Below are 20060 nucleotides of genomic sequence, written 5' to 3'. Positions count from 1 at the left end.
CCTTAGCCTTTTCTTCTCCCAAAGATATCTCGTAAGGCAGTGGAGGTTTAGAATAAGCGTTTTCCTTCTTATTTTGGAGCCTTTCTGTTACAATTGCTTCTCCATGCAAGGAACAACCCTGGAAGATGAGCCTGGTGTGAAAATCTAGAGTAATTTCAGGCTTTGATTATTTAGGACATAATCACATCTGTGTCTCTTTTGCTAGCAGCCTACATCAGTGTTTGTCCTTACTGATGATCAGACACACTATTTTGTTTATAAAATAATTTCTATAAATGAATAAAATTTATGTCTTTTGGCAATGCGATATGGAAAGATGAAATAGTCCTTTGCCAGAAGGAATACAGTTTTACTATGTAATAAATCTCATCTGTAATCCATAGAAGAATCTATAAAAGCAAACACACGCAAAAGCTTTATAACAAGTTGAAATCATCACCTTCGTCATTTAATATTTAGAGTGTTATTGGATGCTGTAGATAAAATCAAATAAGTACTTGCCCACCAAAGTCTAACCCAAATTTGTAGTTTATACTCAGGGCTGGCCCTACCATTAGCCAAGGGAGATGGGTGCCTCAGCTGGCTCAAATTGTGGGATGGTGAACAGAAGCAGTTGGAGAACAATATTGTGTGTCTGTGACACATGGTTTGTCCTGCACTCTCTAAGATAGCCTGCTGCCTTCAGTTGCACTGGAAGACAGGGTCCCATCATCAGCTTTGAAGTAGAATTCAGTTATTGCCACTTTGATCAGTTTTTGTACTTGGAATGGGAGAAGGGAGGCATCTTGATTTTTTTGCCTCAAGCAGCAAATCATCTGGGGCAAACCGTGTTTATGCTTGTAGGCAAGGTTACAGCTTCTGTATGACTTCAGTGTTTGTGCTAAACTTCCTGTTGTAAAATGCATGCTCTCCTGAGATGAATTTAGCAGATTAGAATGAAATCCCTTGCACATCTTTTAATGTGGCAGACCAGTCATAAGATCAAAACACATAAATGTAGGTTATGTTAAATTTCTGAACTGGAATGTTTGAGACAGATGTTTGAAATCTTCAGATGACTCAGATTCACTTTATTTATTTCTTTTAAAAATAATGGCTTTCTGCCCAAATTAGATTACTGCATATAGTGGAGCACGCTGTTCGTGTGTTACAGATCTAGTGCAGCAGTAATGACATCTAGTGTATAACTGTATAATGAAAAAGTTGTTTTAAAAGGGCCAGATTCTGGTTATATCCTTGTGTGATTGGTGCCAGGGGAAATGGATTTGGCAACGTCTGTACTGACCCATGCCAGCCTCTATATATTCAACAGCAGCATACAGATCATGTCCCATAATAGTTTCTCATTGGTGGTGCTGCCTGGACTGGATGTAAGTATTCCAGGTTCAGATTCCTACTTAGCTGTGTGTAAAACTCATAGTGGCTTTGAGCAAATCTCTGTCTCGTTCAGCCTGATTTATCTCACAAAGTGTTATTTTGAGGCGAAGGCTATGATCTTACACATTGTTATTACTAGGGAGTAGGTTGCATTGGAAACTGTGGGGTTTATTTCAGAATCAACAGGAATAGGATGGGCAGAATATATGTGTAACAATATGTGTTATGGCCCGCATCAAACCATAGATTAGCATGAATTTAGGATACTCAGCACTCATATACAAACACTCTGTTCCACATCTGCAGTTCTTCAATGTTGGGCTGTGCGCGGTCGTTCATGGTCCTATAAGGCAGAACAGTTGAAGCTTTCTTTGTTTAATATTAACTAGACTTTTCTGTGCCTGTTGTCATATTGCTGCTCTCTTTCTGGCATCAGTTGGGCTTTCTCTCTTAGTGTCAAATGTACAGGCTGTGCTTTTTGAAGGAATAGAAGCAAAGCCCCTTGTTCATCTTTGAAAACAGAACAGGTTTTTATTTTTATTTACAGGGCAATCCAATAGATGTTTACTCAGAGGCAAGTTTACTTGAAGTCAATGGGGCCTGGGCATAGGATTGCAGTCCTATTCACACTTACTTGGGAGTAAGTCCTAGTGGGAATTCCTTCTGAGTAGACCTATCTATAGGATTGTGCTATCAATCTCTGCCCATGACACAAGCTTGAGGGCTGTTTTGTTTTTGTTTCAAATTTAAGAACTGTTACATTTGAATGTAAGAATATGTACAGCCCAGGCAAAATGGGTGGGGGCTGCTATTTATGGGACACTTTTTGCATTTTCTAACAAAGCTTCCATCACCATTAAATAAGTTTTCCCTCTGGCTACCACCTTGTTTATAAATTGGATGCATTGAGAGTCCTCCGTTTTGCTGCTGCTTCTTGCCCCTTGGGTGACTTGTTCAAAGGGACCTCTGTCTGGGGTGTTATGCAGCTGAGCAGATTCAGAAAGTTCTGTTCGCAGAAGGAAGTAAAGAGTTTTGGTTCCCATTTTGCACTTCTGGAACAGTTTAAGGAAGGAAGCACCTTTACACCTTTTATTGTTCGTGGTTGCTGACATCATCTCCTTCCCTGACCACTCAGTGCGTGTTTCCTGCTATTCTGTCAAGATTCTTCTGTGTTAGCGAGCGGGAGGGAGAGAGAAGGAGAGAGAGGGGGGAAATGTGTGAGAGAGGGAGTGAAGAATGGCCATCTGCAGTGCTGCATCTGCCCACTGGAACTCAAATCACTCTTCCCTCAACTATCTGTGCCTTTGGCAATCATAGAGCGAACAGAAGCCCGCCAAATTGAAGTTCCTCTTTTTAGTAAACAGTCTGATTTTATTTTATCTTTACAAAAGTATTTGGGTTTCCAAAAGGGGGGAAATGCTGAAGGCTGTGATTTTGAAGAATGTTAATATCTGAATAATGAAACATCAACATTTTTTAAAAAGATGCATTTGTTTACATATAACTCTGTCATTAGCCTGGAAGGTTTATTTAATGTGGACACTATTTTGACAGGGCTTCTGGAATAATTTTAACTTGCCATATAGCTAGTTTTGCCTAGTGCACTTTTTTATTTTTAAATGCAGTCTGAGGGTTTACGAAGCACTGCAATTTTTCTAACACTTGTAGTGTGCGTACCTTGAGATAACACCCTTTGCAACTCAAAGCATCTTTTCCAAGTTCCAAGGGCAGGTGGTAAGGAATTCTGGATCGCCTTCACTGGCACAGATCTTTAAAAATATTTTAAGGTTTATGGCTTTTTTGTTCGTCCCATGATGTATTTTAATTACTTTTCTATGTACTTTGCTATATGGTTGGGAGTCTTGCCTGTACGTATAAAATAAGATGGATCCTCTATTCATGCAGTTTTGCAAAAAGGCATGTACGTGTTTGTGTGTGGTGTTAATAAATAATGCATGTTAAAGAGAGAAATCATGAAAAAGACAAAATAATATGGTTTTGACATTAAGCTGGATAGTGTGTGTGGGAATCCTAACAACGATTTTTTAGTCAAAGCAGTAGCACCAGACTGCAACTTCCCTAGCTATAGAACTGCAGTATTTCTGTGTGGTGTGGGCTTACATACACACATAAGCATGTATATACGGATTAAAACAGTTGACACATTGTTTCTTGTTCCTCAGCCTATATATATATATATATATATATATATATATATATATATGAGAAACAACAACATAATAATTGGACTCAATGTTTCCTTTTTAAGCCATATAGGCTTCTTTTCCCCACCTCCCGCCTCACCACTTGTCAACAGATTGTTGCGGCGAATGGGAACAATGATTCAAATTCATCTCATAACTTACAATGATGTACATTTGGAGTTCTTTCGATGTACCCGGTGAGCTTGCCCTAGATTTACGTCTGCTGAGTCCAAGAAGTGTTTGTGGAACTATTTGGAGAATATTTTTATGTAGTTGTGGAATGCTTAACGTTCCTGACACCGGGCTGTTTATAATCTTCTTCTTCTTCTTCTTCTTCTTCTTCTTCTTCTTCTTCTTCTTCAAGCTCAGTATGAAATGTGGAACTGCTAGTTGTGTGGGAGGGACACACCACATTGTTACTTCACCAGGGGCTCTGCATCCTCGTCCTAACAGACGAGAGTGTCAGCATTTTGTGATCTCTCCCCCGCCCCCCCTCATCTTTCTCATTCGGCTCCAGCAGCTCGATCCGTAAAGCAGTGCTCCTCTTGGCTAACCCCGTGTCACCACTTCTCTAATCTGTCCACTCTGACCTTCCACCCTCAACAAAGCGACAGCTTAGGCAGGCATAGGACTGTAAGCCAATAGTGCCTCGGGCTCCACGTGAATGAAAGGAAGGGAAATTGTTCCATATGCATTTGCTGTGGATTAGTCTATTGGCTTACTGTTGTGGAGAAAGCCTGTTAGACTTCCTGCACGTACATGGGAATTACCTGGCTTTTTATATCAGAGGTAAGCTTGACTATTGGGGTTGGAGAGATGTGGCGGGGGGGGGGGGAGAAACTCCCAAGGAAGCAGTCCAGCTGAGAGAAGTTTAAAAACATTCAAAATGAACTTATTGTCCTAGTCACCAGCGAATGTCAGAGAATGCAGCTTTTCCAAAACATGCTTAGATTGTATTTAAAGTACTTTAGAAAAAGAAAAAGAATCTACTACAATTGAGCGTATGCACTCTTTCTGTGTTTCAAGAGTAATGAAAGCAGGTAGGGTTGTTTTGTCAACTCAGACTGCATAAAAGTGAGTTCATTAACTATTTTAAATGCCTAAAACTGCAGAAATGATGTGAGTTGATAGTTTCGTTTCTCTGCTATACTGTAAAGTAATGATACCAGCACTGGATTCCTTAAGACTTGGTGGTACAGTATAAAAGCTAACTTATGGTGTATAAGATTTGGAGTTTGTGACTGAGTAATAGCCTTCTATTTTTTTTTCTGAAGAGCCCAGAACACAGAATAGCTGTAAAATAAACTGACGGAAACAAAATGAGCACAAAACTGAAAATTTGAGAAAGATCAGCTTTTCCGATCTGAATTTTCAGGCCAGAGCTTCAGAATAGTGTTACATACTGTACCTTTGGGGATAGTTTAACAGGTTGGCTATAGGAAAGTCAGTCTACAGTTCAGATTGCACTGTCATATTTTAACATTCGTGTGAATTAAAAAATCATTTTATTGGAACACAATGGTGGGGGGGGGGAATTAGGCACTAATAAATATAAATGCAATTTTTGATTTCTCTCTATGTGTGCTAAAATTTGTAGTTTAGCCTATGTGTGTCTACTCAGTAGTGAGTCCTACTGAGTTAAATGGGAGCTACACTTGGGTGAGTGTGTATAGGATTGCAGTCTCAGTAGACATACATAATAAACATTAACGTTTGCAATGTGCTACAGGGAGATATTTGATTTTATCCACATAACTGTCATATATCTTTCGCTTGTGACCTTTTGCTTATTTTTTCAGCTTTTGATTTGCTTTTTATGTAATGTTTTGCAACAGTTTTGAATGAATCCTCTGGTTTATTTTTTGTGTGGAAGAATATTAGGAACACATTGTCATGTGTTTATGAGCTTTCTTTTGCAGTTATGACTCTTTATGATGTGATTAGTTTTTTGCCCTTATGTGTGAAGGAATGGTAGATGCGTGGATTATATTAACAACTGCACCAATTATTACACTTATTGTAGGTGGAAATATATACAAATATATTTAGTCTCTAAAAAAAAAAGCTCACTTTTCAATATGATAGAGCTAAAGGGGTATTTTTCTCTTGAACTACTTCATCTGCAGTCATTCTCTTTCTTTTAAAAAATGGAATATAAGGTTAAAGGATTTAGATTTGGCTGACATTTCTCATATATCAAAAAGTACTTTAATAATGGTCTAGCCTAGTTTGCATAATAAGAAACATTATCACCTCTTCTGTTTTCCTTCAAAAGTGAATTAGCTTGATTACTTAGCTTGCACAGGTATGGAAAGGTTCATTAACTCCCTGATTTAGGTAATTTTTCATATTTCCTAGGAAGTCTTACAGAATAGAGAAAATTTGCATCTATGAGAAGTATGAGTGCATGCGCTTTAATTGTTTTAGTGATGTCTTAAAAGCTTTCTTCGGCGCTTATATCCAGAGCCTAAGATGTATGTTCCCCACTGAAAGAGCATCTCTTACTTCTGAATAACTGTCTGTAGGATTGAGGTGCCATAGCTACAAAACAAAACAAAAATCCAGTTTAGCGCAATTACTAATAATAATGCCTAATAATTTCTGACTTTATTGCTTATTTAGCATTTCTGCATTCAAAACCACACTTAAGCCAGTTGGTAAGACATCATAGTAGCATCGTTCTATAAAGATTATGTCCAAATAACTCCCTAACACTTCATTTCTTTTGTGTACTTAGCAGGAACGGATGCAGGGGTCTGTGAATTGAATCGCGTAAGTGCTGAAGAAGGATTCTTGGTTTGAGGAAACAGGAAAGAGGAAGGAAAGATAAGAAGAAAATACACGAGTGTAGGAACGAACGAGAGAAGAAAAACGGGGACTATGGGGAGAAAAAAGATTCAGATCACAAGGATTATGGATGAACGTAATAGGCAGGTAGGTTGCAAAATAATCCTCTTTGCACTTCACAGTCACATCATGGCATAAGTCAGTTCTGTGCTTTGGGGTTAATTTTTTAAAGGGCTCAAAAACATCACATCTGCATCATATATCTGACATTTATAGTAATATTCACATGCTATTGTCTGTGAAGCTTCAATGGTTTTATGCATATTGTTGCATGTTATACACTTTAAAAAACACTCTCTAGTTTTAATATAATACAAGATCCTTCTGCTGAGGATATATCACTGTGACACCTGAATTGTTATGTAGGATCAGCTCCTTTTTATCAATTGCAAACTACTTTAATTCCAAAACTAACTTTGCTTAGATTGAGACTGTTGCCAATTGCAATGTCAATATTTATTTTATAAACCAGAAAAGCTCAAGTTGGTATGATCAAGCAAATGTTATTATTTTTCTTTGTATCCCCCCTGTCAAAAATCTGTCATGGACTAGGGTTTTTAGTCATAAAATTTTCAGGCAGAATACCACGCAGTCCTGAAAGACTACCAATAAATCTGACACCGATATGGCAACCATAAAATTGAATTAAGACTTTAAGAAAAGTTTGTTACTTCCGTTTTAAACCAGAGTCAACCTTATAGTAGAAAGGTGTTTGCTTAGACAAGCCAATGTACAGAGCAAGAAAAGTACAGAAATAACAACAACAACAACAACATCAAGAAGAAGAAAAGCGAGACAAGCAAACAAGTAAATAACATTGTAGCTTCTTACCTATTCAAAAAGTGGTTTGTGCATGTGTGTTATGATTATTTTTATTCTATCCAAACCTTCCCACAATATTATAGGATAGGTCATGATAACTGCATGTTAAACCGTTCTTTTATAGTGCAGATGTCGCCGTAAAACACACTCATACTTTACTGTTAAGGCTTTAAAAGGCTCTGATCCAGAGAAAACTGTGGGTAACAAGGTGTTGCTGACTACCAGCAACAGGCAGATAATAGCTATATGAATTATCCCCGAGGGATGCACATTCCCCTTTTTATTATAAAACTGATGAGAAGACGTCCTCCCATCTGCTCTGTGCAGTGCTGATGTCTATGTACATTTCGATGCACATCCAGTCTGTGCCAGCTGTGTGCTGAGCTCTGTCTGCAGAGTTCTCACTGGAAGCCATGTGTAGAGTCCCACATCCCAGCTATCTGCGTTGGGGCTCCTTGCACGTTTCACCTTGTTGTGTTCTTAGATTTCAATCCAACAAGGGCAACTTGTGTAGCTGGAAGCTCCTTGTAGAAAGAACCCAACATAGAAATAATTTATTGTTCTAATTTTCAAGCAAGCCTTGTATGAAATTTAAAACGCTGCAGTGCAGGCATAACTTGCCCTCTTCGTGGCAGAAAATCAAGTTTCAAATAAAGCAAACAATGATAATATTTATGATTGATGCATTCAGAGTTTTCCCTGTAGGTTACTTGTTGCCCTGGGCCAAGCCAGAAAGCAATAATTCTGTCGATACCGAACCACCATATTTGCTTTAATTGTTTATAGCTTAGAATTTAAATTAAAAATGGAATAGTGAGCAGCATTAAGCATTTGGACATCAGTTGTTTTGTCCATGAGCATATTGCCAGTTTATGTTAAAAAAAATGCCTAAATTAAATTAAATTAAATTAATTGTTGAGGGGATTAATATTTGGCAAAAAGAAGCTTATTTTGATTTTTAATATCTATTTAAAATATGGACAATAGTTCAGAAGCTATTATTTTATTCAAGTGTTACTTCATCAAGAAATAGAACACTCTTACTTCCCAGAACATGGAGGTCCATGGCCCTGTTAATCACCTTTCCGCCAAGGTTTAGCACAATCATTTAACTCATTCATATTGAATCAATGGGTTCGGGCATGATTTCTGTTTATGGAATTGGCTTTCCAAGGCAGTTAGATTTGCACAAGGTATTGCACAAGACTAAGTTAACCACCCTTTAGTCCCACTAAAATCAATGGTGCTAAGGGCTTGTCCCCACTTTCGCTTGCCCTGCCACTTTTCCCTGGGGAAGCATGCTATTTGCCTCTGAATCTGAGCAAACGTCAATCAGGTTTTCCATGAACTGACATTTGCCCCGGTTCAGTGGTAAAGAGCTGGTTTTCCTCGGGAAAGTGGTGGAGCAAACAGAGAATCCTTCTGACTTGTGCCTAGAAAGCACAGGGCAAGTGGAAAACCTCTCGGACCAATGGATGAGCTTTTAGTCATGACTAGCTTGTTTCATTTTAACTAACTTCCTCAGGATCAAACCCACAGTTGGTCATTTTAGATTGTACAGTTTTAGGATCTACGTGTTTGATCTGTAGACTGTAGACAGTAAGATACAGTTAGAAGTCTTGAAATGAACTACAATATAAGCTTACTCTTTGGGCACTATAAGGGAAAGTTTCACATTATTTACGGAAGAAGAGCACCGGGAAGGATTGCAAGTGTAAGGGGAATGGCCACGTCCTCAATATAGGAAATGGCCACGTCCTCAACATAGGAAGCATCCTCATACCAAATTCATCCACCTAACTGAATGGCAGGTTTTCAGAGAGGGGACATTCCCAGTCATATCTGGAGATGCTAGGAGTTGAATCTGGGGCCTTCTGCATGCAAAAGAGTTGCTCTACAACTGCACTATGTCACCCTCCACTTACTGTGAGAAGAATATACAGAAGACATGATTCATTCAAAGCTAAGCATTTTCAAAGTCCTGGTCACTTCCATGGTGAATTTCAGAAAGACTTGTTTCTTCTCTTGAAATCAACGAGGCTTGAACTTTGCATCCATAATGGCTCACTGAATGTGGTCTAGATTTCAATGATTTAGTAGAGAGAGTGAAAATCCTGACCTGGAAGATATCAGGATTTTTCTTTCCTCTTAAGCTAGCCCTGCAGTTGCAAGATGAACTCATGAAACCGATTTACAATTATGGCATTAAACTATGCTTGCCATTTTCCCTTTGTGACTGCATGTCACACACTCAAGGTTGTGTTCTCAATCTTCCCTCTCTACAACTTAACAATGTTAGAATTGTTTGACTAGTTTTAAAATAGAAGCTGAGATTCTCAAGACCTCAGGTATATTTAAAGAACCCTAAAATCATATGCTGTGGCAGATTTTTAGTAATGCTGAAAATAATCTAGTGTGATTTGAGAGTTTACTGAAGTAAAATTTGCAGGGTTCTGCAACCCTTGCTTTTGAGTATATCTGTGTTTCGAAGTAACCCTGATTTGAATCCAGCTATGTAATACTCAGAACTCACTGAAATTGATGGACTTAGCTTTGAAATTAGTTGAATGCAACCCACAAAACTTGCTATTGTTTTAAGCTTATTTTTGCCAGAAGGTGTAGAAGGGGATGCCCAGGTAAGGAGTGTAATATGTGAAATGTAAAGACAAATTAAAGATATCCAACTCTGTATTTCCCACAGTACACTAATGTAGGGGCAACGGGTAAGAAATAAATTTAATCCTGTTTGCATTTATAGGCAAATATACCTAGTCTGCATTTTCCAAAACAATACGAGAACTGAAACACAGCCATCCTTTGAAATTCACACTCCTCCACTTCATCACAGTTCTCCAGCCAAGTAATGTGTACAAAGATGCCAACATTTGTGAAAACAACCTACAGAGACGCATCGTATCAGGGGGGATTGCTTGCAAAAAATGTATATATTAAGCAAAACTGCATTAAAAATTTGGCTCTTAAAATAAATGTGCACTAAAATATCAATGTATTTTCACTTTTTAAAAAAATCAGAAAATGATGTGGAAATGTAGAGAAAAATGAGCAGGAACGGAAAGAAACAGAAATTCTCTGATTCACTCATCCCTATTAGGAGCTAGAGGAACCTTCTGGGAGGTGGGGGACTGGCAGATAGGAAGGAGAGTTTAAGCTGTCCCCTGCCGGCTGATTCTCACCTACAAATGTTGTCACTCCTTGGCAGTTTTAAATATTCTTCCAAGCTGAGCTCTGAAACCACTAGTCACGGGTAAAAGATGCAAGGAAGTCATTTCATAGAATCATAGAATTGTGGAGTTGGGAGGAGCCCCAGGGTCATCTAGTCCAACCCTTTGCAATACATGAATCTCAACTAAATCAAACATAACAAATGGCCATCCAACCTCTGCTTAAAAACCTCCAAGGAAGGAGAGCCCACCACCTTCCAAGGGAGTCCATTCCACAGCTGAACAGCTTCTACCATAAGAAAGTTATTACTGATGTTCAGTTGGAATCTCCTTTCTTGTAACTTGAATCCATTGGTTCAGGTTCTACCCTCTGGAGTTGAAGAAACAAGCTTGTTACATATTCCATGCAACAGCCCTTTAGATATTTGAAGATGGCTATCATATCTCATCTTTTTCAGGCCAACTCCCTCAACTGTTCCTCATAAGGCTTGGTTTCCTTAATCTTCTTGGTCCCCTCCTAGTTTGCAAGTGAGAAGTGGCATAATATCCAGGAAAACAAAGATTTGGCCTATTGTCCTATTCACACTGAACTGGGAGTAAGTGTTACAGAACTGCCTAGGATTTATATCCAAGTAGGCATACATAAGACGGCACAGTTAGACTTCTTCCGGCTCACAACCCAGAGAAGGAGATTGTCTTTTCCAGACATTTCACCCTTAATATAATTTTATTCCTTCACAATGAAGATACTGTTTCTTTTTGTATAAGCCTGCTTCGTGTAGCCAAGCACCGGAGTACAAAGTTGCAAGATGGTACCCAGCAACTCATGAAACTGTTTAAAATCACAAAATTAAAAATACAGTACAATAAAGTTTTGTGCAACTTTGTTTTTGCTGCTAGGAAGGGAAATGTTTAACAGAAATATATCAACTGGAGCGATCCTTGTGAGTTAAAATACAAATCAGTAGATATTTAGAATATTTTTTTCTCAGGAGAGTTACCTTAACTTTAACGTAGCTTGAGCTTTCGTGGGGAAGAGATTTTCAACACTGCAGTGAGACATGAACCCCAAAACAAAATCCTACAACAAACTCTGCTGCCAACTCTTTCCACACATATAGGACTGAATGATATAAATTACAGTATTGCGTAGTTATACTACCACTGCAGTGTTTTTAGTTGATTGGGATTCAGTCTTCCGTGGCATTCCATTTGTGACCTATACTTCAGGGGGGAGTTTAAGAGACAGATAAAGTATGCTGAATGAATTCATCTGTTAATGAATTAACAGATCTGACACACTTTCTTCTGGTTTGAATCATGAACTCAATAGGCTAGGTAACTACAAACAGAAATGATCTCATGTATGCTGTGTCATGCAAATTGAGCACAAGCCTGCAAGTGTTTGGGGGGAGGCAGAATCCATCTTCATTTATGGGCTTCTTAACTGAATGTCATTATGTTGATTTGATAGATGGTGTCTCTGCTTCAATTGTGTGCTCATTTTTAATTCCAGTTTACAAGCATGTGTGCACACACAGCCCATCTTTTTCACTATCTGCTTCGTGCATTAAATGAAATCTTCCCTATGAAAGCTAACGCCACAGTTCATACTCCAAGTCATAAAAATATGAACTAAGCATTGATTCCTATAAGTTTGTATTCTTGCTATTATTTGTACCAAGACCTATTTTCTTCCTGATAGCTGTGAACAAAATGTTCTACTTTTAAGAACAAATTCCATTTCTTTCTCAAAGTAGAAAACAATGTTTGCTTCTTCAGCCTAAGAATTTTTTTTTATTCCAATTAATTTCGTTGGGAATCACACATAATCATACCTGAAGTCATGTTTAGTTTTATTGTCTGGGATCCCAGTTTGATTTTTATTTTTTAATGCTCCTATAGCACAAAGTATTATTCATGATTTTGTGTGTGTGTGTGTGTGTGTGTGTGTGTGTGATGAAACAGATTTTGAAGGCAATTGCTAAACAGATTATGATCATCGTGGCTCTAGGCTGTTTGTACAGTACTACTAAACTATATTGCAGCACAATTTAGATGAACTAGCTTCAAATGATATATTTAGATCCCACTGCTTTTAATTGTTAGTATTATCAAGTAGACAAAGTAAAAAGCAAGCCAAGTCAGTGAGTTGTCACAGACACAGGCAAAAGAAATGATCACTTCTAAAATTCATTTGGAAGGCCCTGAGGGAGTAAGAGCTGGAGGTGGGAAGCAAAACTAAAGTCATTGTGTGGAGGAAGAAGTTGCACTCTTCCTGTTTTGACAGGAAATGGAGACAAATGTGCTTCCTGACCATTTGCTCAGTAGGGAATGAAATATTCTCTGACCTTTACCTCATGAACATTTTAGCTTTGTTTTAACTAGTAAACATGTTTTCACCCCAAACATTTATTTGTATTTGCCAAAATGTAATATACGGCTGAAATGACACCCTCATTGCTTATGAGGGTGTGCAGCATACAAACTCATTTGCAGCGTGTGTGTAATGCTAAGCCGGGTGAATTCTATTGCAAATGAAATGTTCTCCTTAGAAATTTATAACATACAGTTCTCCAAGGTGCAATTTCAAACCCCACAAGATTCACGATTCATGTTCAATTAGGTATCTCTTTTGACCACCTAACTTTTCATGCATGTATGATTGCCAGTTGTCAGCATGTGTTGGTCTGAGACAGCATGAGGAAAGGAAAGCAACTCGGAGTCCTTCCATCTTGCAGTGCATAACCACAAAATGCAGCTGCTATTCTGGCTTATGCTCATCTAACCAGCATGGGGTAGAAGGGAGGGGGGAGAAAGAGAGAGAGAGAGAGAGAGAGAGAGAGAGAGAGAGAGAAAAGAAGAAGAAGAAGAAGAAGAAGAAGAAGAAGAAGAAGAAGAAGAAGAAGAAGAAGAGAAGAAAGAAAGAAAGAAAGAAAGAAAGAAAGAAAGAAAGAAAGAAAGAAAGAAAGAATTGTTTTAGAATATGGGAGAACAAGAGATATGAAATACTTCTAAACCTTTTAAATTCTGGATTCTTAAAACACCTGTTAATTAACATACCTGTGAACTACCTCTCTTCCTGTTACTCTTGAAGGCAAGTGTCATAACAGAGATCAGCAATCCTGTATTTGAAAACTTAGGACATGTACTGGGTTTTTGTTTTGTTTTTTACTAGATAGAGGGTGCAATTTGAACAGTTTGGTTAACTCCATGCTCAGTTATTTGTTTGCTACTATTCTAATGAGATGAAAGAGAGAAGACCTTTTCTATGATGTTCTAGACTGTTCTGCTTTATCACATCCTGTCTACAGTGTTAGAAACTGAGATATGAAAGCTAGGAGCTAAACAGCACCTTAAACCTAGGTTATGGGTGCCACCATGGAATGTCTAGGTGCACGTTTTTTATAACACAAATACAAAGCTGAAAATGAATGAACTTCAGCTTAAATCCTATGTTCATTTTTCACATGGTCTAGTATGAAGACTGCAAAAACAAAAACAAAGCTATGCTTCCCCTGCCCACCCCCTTAATATTCTTATGAGGATCCCTCAAAACGCTGTCTTTCTGTAAGGCCAACTGAGAGGCAGAATCTATCAGCTTGCTTGGTGCTGCAGTGATCTCCTGGAAGTTGAGCAGACAGGAATTTCTCCTCCCACACCCTCAGCACCAGCAGTGGCAGTTTTAATCTGAAATCTTAGGCGCAGTATTGCGCCCAGAGCTCAGAAATTGCTCTCGCTAATAAAATTCCCAGTCGCAAAATGCGCCTAGAACAATGGGAGTTTTGAACGCTGCCTGTGTAATCCATTGCGCAGTTGAACTGGCATACAGTATTTAGTTCTGAGTCCATTCATTTCCGTTGAAGTCAGTGACACTAAATCAGTGTACATCTTAATACTTAGCAAACTTGTCAATTGGCTGCTTGCAAGGTGGGGTATGTGTGCGATACATTACAGCCACAGCTTTACAGCATCTCTCAGGCAGCTAGGGATCAGCATGCTTGTGCTGGTGACAATGGTTCTCTTCGCAGCCTGCCTCAGTGCTGTCTTGTCCCTGTGAATTATCCAGAAGGATTATAAGAACATGGCAGCAGGCTGATGAAGTGTGCCTGGCTGCTCTTTTTAAAGATCCTTTCATTTAATGGGTCCTGCCCAGTCGTTACACAAAGGAGGATTTGTCAGGGGGGAATCCTTCAATGATGCTTCGGCCATCACTGCTGTGGAGTGTAACCATAAAGCTGGTAGAAAAGGAGCCTTTGTTAAATCATGATTTGAAAACACAGACACACATAAGGAGATGCAAACTTGGGAATCTCATTACTGCAGAAAGTCATGTTCAGCTTTTTATGAAAGCTAATTGTGCTTAACTGCTTTGGATGCTTTTTTAGCAAACACATGCAAAAATATGATATCCTGGAGTAAAGAGACTTTCTGGCTTTGGTGGGGAAATATATAGAAATAGATAAGGAATGGAAAAAGAAAGTGTTGTTGAACAACAGTAAAGAGTTGGATCCAGAATGAATTAGTCACACTTGGGGCTTGTTGAAATCTATGTGAAAAGTTAGTCATCCTGGATTAATCTTAAATCCTGCTGATTGTCATGGGAATGAAATGCAAATAACTCAGCCTGCAATCCTAATTCCACTTACCTGAGAGTAAGCCCCATTGAATCTAGCAGGAATTGTAGACATGGTTAGAACTGCGCTGTTAGTCCAGATCCAATTTAGCATGGCAAGCAATGTTAAACTGGTTCTTCAAAGTCCTTTGTAATCCTTATAAAATTATTTTAAAGCAAGGAAGCTTTATTTAAATAGGCAAAGTATTTAGCAGACATAATTCCTACCTACACATTGTACGCTTATGTCTCTATAGAAATGCCATGGTATAATGGCTCTAGTTTGTAGAGCGAAAAAGGATTTAAAAGGTCACAGTGAGTCCCTTCTCCCTCCACATACTTGGTGGACATCAGCACTGTTATTATGGGATGGTCAAAATTATTCTGCCAGCTTACTAAAGGGAGAGACAGGAATAGTCCGGGGAGTGGGGGCAGAGGAGGGGCAATGACGACAACAACAACTACACCCTGTATCATTCCCTATCACCACAAGAGCAGATGACAAAGTGGGTAGATTTGTGGCTTTTACCTTTCACCAGTAATTTTTGCTCCTACACGGAGCCAATTAAAGCTAGGAGTGGCACAGTATGTCATCTGTAATTTTAGATAAACATAAACAATGGCCAAGTGCTGTTCCTTTTTTGCTACCACAAATTGTTGGGGTGGCTTCTAGGTGGAAGAAGTCAAATTTGTTATGTTTTACGAAGTTATATGTGAGGGGGACCTGCCTGCAAAACAGGGAAGCTTCATTCACTACAAAGCAAAATACTACTTGATCTCTGTCTGCAATTACCGTACGCATAGGATCATATTGCAGTTTGTATACAGATTTATATTTCAACAAGTTCTAGTCCTGTTCACTTTCACTAGGGCCATCTTCCACCAGTGCTATTTAAGGACTAAGGACTCATTCATGACCACTTGAGCCCATGCTTGCCTGCGCTGTTTTTCACTGATGCAGCCCAAGGCTGAGCCAGGAACTTGAAAGCTGCACACCATGTGTAAAGTGAAGACAGACTGGCTTTTTGCATGTCATCCCAACTGCTCAAAAAGCTAGGGTGGTTTGTTTATGATCATCTTAGATTGTGGCAGGCCGGCAGCATGAATGAGAACGAACTTTTAAAAACCACAAGCTCAGATGGTTATGTGAATGATCTGTAGTGTTGTTGTTTTCAGGGGGTGCAGCTGGCAATATATCCTTAGTGTGGTTCCCCTCTCTCATCATGTTCCCCTCTTCTTAGTGGGACTCCCCAACTCCATTGTCCATATCTTCAGCTCCTCCTTGCCATTGCTTTGACTTGCTCTCTAGCTAGAGAGCCCCAGTGAGCAAGCTGCTGTCCTCCCCATTGCTGTCCTCCCCATTGCTTTCATCATTTACTTGCTTACACTTTCTGAGTCAGAGAAAAAGGGTTAATGTATCTGGAACCCTGCAGGAGAAAGAAAAATAAGTCAAGGGTAGAAGAGAGAGGATTTGATGAAGGCAAGTTCCAGGTAGAGGTAATTTTAGCACACACACACACACACACACACACACACACACACACACAGTGGCTTCATAGCTACAAATTCCCCTTTCTGAAGTTGCCTTTTAAAAAAGGATGTTGGGGATTTACTTCAGTTGGTTTTGTGCCATTTCAGTAGCATTATTAGAAGACTGAGGGTGTTTTCAACTATCTACAGCCAGCCAGATGCAGTGATGTCTTATAACCAATGACTGTCATGTGAATTCCTTTTGCGTGTTTTGAGTGTTAGTGAGCTGTGAAGTTTTAGTTGTCTTTCCTATTTTGTCGTGCCTGGTGGCAGAGTAGGCCAAATGTCTCCCTAAGGAGGGACTCAGTTGAAACTTAGTGACGTGTGATATACTTGGAGGTTGCCTAGCACCTGTTTTGCTCTCCAAGTAAGAGCTGGTTTACACGTTTCTTTATTCATGTGTTGCAGATTTCCACCCGATGATTATCCTCACCATTGCTGTATCCTCACCATTGTTGCTACTCGGATCCTCTGGAATGCATGGGGAGTTTTTATGCCAGTACCAGATGTTGCTTGTGCAGAAAGTCTCCACAAAATCCTGATGATCCGTGCGGCAAACCACACTAGACAATACAATCCTTGTTATGGCAGCCAACACAGGGAAGCCTTGAGCATAATGTAATGTGTAGACTGATATTAATTCTGAGTGGTAGAATAACAAAGTGCTCTATGAGAATACTTTTAATTTGAAGTTCATCTTTAGGAACATTGAAAGTTGTCTTGCACCATGTCAGAGCATTGGCCCGTCTTGCTCCCTGGGGATTCAACAGATCTATCTGGAGATGCAGGGACTGAATTTGAGACATTCTGTGTTCAAAGCAGATCCTTCTACTCAAGTTGTTGCTACAGGGTAACCTACAGGCCTGGACAGCTTCAAAATTTTCTTCAGTATCTGAGCCCATGTTAGTTGTGTGTGTTTTCTTGGCAGCATTGACATTCTTTCGGGAAGACCAGTGCTCACAGTGGAAGTGCAGGGCACTTTTGGAAGGCATGATTAAGGGCACTGGAATGTTCTGGAGCACAGGAGATGTTGCAGCAGAATGGTGCTTCAGGAAGAGTGGACAGAATTTGGGTTGCTAATTGAGGGAGACTGAAAAGTGGATTAGCAAATAGAAAACAGCAAGCAGAAATAGTTGACTAAAGCAAGAAGCAATAGAAATGATATAGGGCTGTTGGTCAGTGGTAGAAATTTTGCAGAATGTTCCAGGTTCAGCCTCCTGCATCTCCAGGAAGACAGAGATAACCGTGTCTGAAATCCTGCACAGCTGGTACCAGTCAGTGTAGACAATGTCGAGCTACATAGGCTGATTCAGTATAAGGCTATGTTCTCATATTGGTAAAAGATGGATGGTTCTTGAAGCTCTGAGCCATTCTGGGACTGTACTCGGCCCAGTCATACCAAAATGGGATAAGGTATACTTAAATGAAGACTTGACATTCCACAAGTGCAGCATCTCCCATTATGTTGCAGTGATGGGGGAACTGTTTTGCTTCATACCCTAATTGCATCTTCTATCCATGATTCATTCACAAAAGGGGGGGGGGCAAAAGAGAGACAGGCAGAGGGACCACTTACAGGACCACAAACCTAAGCATGCAGGCAAACAGGAAAGTGCACGCACTCATTCTGACATGGGTGCACAGACAAAAATACCCCTATCAGTTTTCAAATCCCAAGAAATGATACACACCCACAATGCAGCAAAATCAAACTTGAGCCTGACCTTTTTTAAACTTTCCTTGCAGTTGCCTCAGTTCTGGCTCTCTGCAAAAGAAGAAGGCACAAGCATGTTAACTTATTTCTCATGGGTCTTCTGGGTAAGAACTTAGGGGAAAAAAATGTTACAATCAGACCCTTCTCCCTGTCATATTCTTCAACTCTCAGTACCTTTTGACTCTGTATGGAAGTGGCATAATAGAGGTATAATCAGCAACACTTGGAAATAGGGCAATAACTTGCACCGGAGATAGAAATCAGAAAAAGTAGTTGCTTCTCTAGAGTAGGAACTGGGTCCTACTTTTGAGGCTCCATGCTCTGGCTTCAGAATCTCAGGGTATGAACCTCAGACGACCTGGCTACCCTCCTGGCTAAACTGTTTTCTGAAGATCGGATTGCACTACGTTGCCTGTAGATGCTCTTCAGATATTTAGAGAGCTTCTTTGTGGATGCCCTTATGAAGAATCTCATTGCAGAACTATATTTATATGTATATACTAATGCTGTGCTGCAACCCATACTCCAGTTTCTCAAATTATTTCTTCCCAAGACCGACACTCAGCTGAGGATATTATGGGGTTTTCAGGAAAGGCAATACGCATGAAGGCTGCAGAGTGCAGACCACTGGATAGATGATTTGTGGAATGAAAAAAAGGGCATCCACAAACATCGCTTGTCGAACTTGAATGTATGGTAAATACAACAATCCCCCACCCCTCACCCCTTTGATAATGGACACATGTAATTTCTTTTCTTTTCTGTTGGTAGAGAGTGATAAAAAATGTGGGGATAGAGAATGATCGAAAAACATTTCGGCATAGCACACAGACCACATTCATCCTTTGTGCAGACAGTAGGTCATCCACTGAGTAAGACCTAGCTAGGTGGTCTCATTCATCTAGGATCCAATGCATTTCACTTTAAGCACCATCATGCCTAAGTTTAGACCTGTACATACAGATTGGCTGCTTCCAATTTTGTATATAGTTGTGTATGGTGCTGAGTAATGTGAACAAACTTACAGAAAATTTAGTGTAGCCAGTAGGGTAGGGATAGCCAACACAGTACCCTACAGAGGTTGTTGGACTACATCTCTCATTGGCCCCAGTCAGCATGACTGTAGTCCTTGCTGTAGTCCAACAACACATTGGCTACCCCATTGCAAGGTTTTTGTGTGTACCCATTAGTCCAGCAAATGAAAACTTTCATGAGCTAGATCCATATTCCTGAACATGGACTGAGACAAAGAGACGACATGTTTTAATAATTCATGAAAACTATATACTCAGCAAAGTTTTCCCAAATTAAAGTCAATGTCTGCCATCTCAATCTATGCTTATCAGCTAATTATAATTAGCTGAATAGCTAATTGAGTAGACTGGAGACCAATTCCACAACTTTTAAAAATTTAATATTGATTTTTAAATTTTATTATTAATGTAATGTGCATTCAAAAGATAATATACTTTTGTTTTTAAAGTATGAATAATGGGAAAAAAGACAATTCATTCTTAAATACCTTTCAAGATGTTCCAAATAGTTTTTGAAGTCTTTGAACTTTCAACTGTTACTAAAAGAATAGATTCATTTGTATGACAAGTTATTGTAAAAGTATGAGATATTAATGATTTATGATGATATTGTGTTAAGTGCAAAAATGTCCTTAAGTTTTTAACACTAAATGAGTGGCATATTTTAAATGAATTGTGAAATTTCTCTTTCACTTTAGAAACTGTGATGCATAAAAACAGTTTTATCTCTCTGTG

At 39.2% G+C, this 20060-nt stretch overlaps 1 protein-coding gene across 15 annotated transcripts in view; it reads left to right on the top strand.

The window, feature by feature from the left end:
- MEF2C (myocyte enhancer factor 2C) overlaps positions 1 to 20060 on the top strand; it is a 174509-nt gene that overhangs the window by 69336 nt on the left and 85113 nt on the right. For 11 of the 15 annotated variants that reach the window (XM_080972853.1, XM_080972852.1, XM_080972861.1 and 8 more), the window contains one exon: positions 6319 to 6515. In XM_080972853.1, coding sequence (XP_080828979.1) covers positions 6462 to 6515 — 54 coding nt within the window. In that variant the 5' untranslated portion in view covers positions 6319 to 6461. Of the gene's footprint in view, positions 1 to 4105; positions 4371 to 6318; positions 6516 to 20060 lie in introns of those variants that run through there. The other 4 variants (XM_080972854.1, XM_080972856.1, XM_080972860.1 and 1 more) reach the window with 3 other exon arrangements.

The sequence above is a fragment of the Podarcis pityusensis genome (genome assembly GCF_964106645.2).
Source record: "Podarcis pityusensis genome assembly, chromosome: 11".
Classification (NCBI taxonomy): Eukaryota; Metazoa; Chordata; class Lepidosauria; order Squamata; family Lacertidae; genus Podarcis; species Podarcis pityusensis.
The sequence above is the reverse complement of the archived record's forward strand: the minus strand, read 5'-3'. Positions and strand labels throughout refer to the sequence as shown.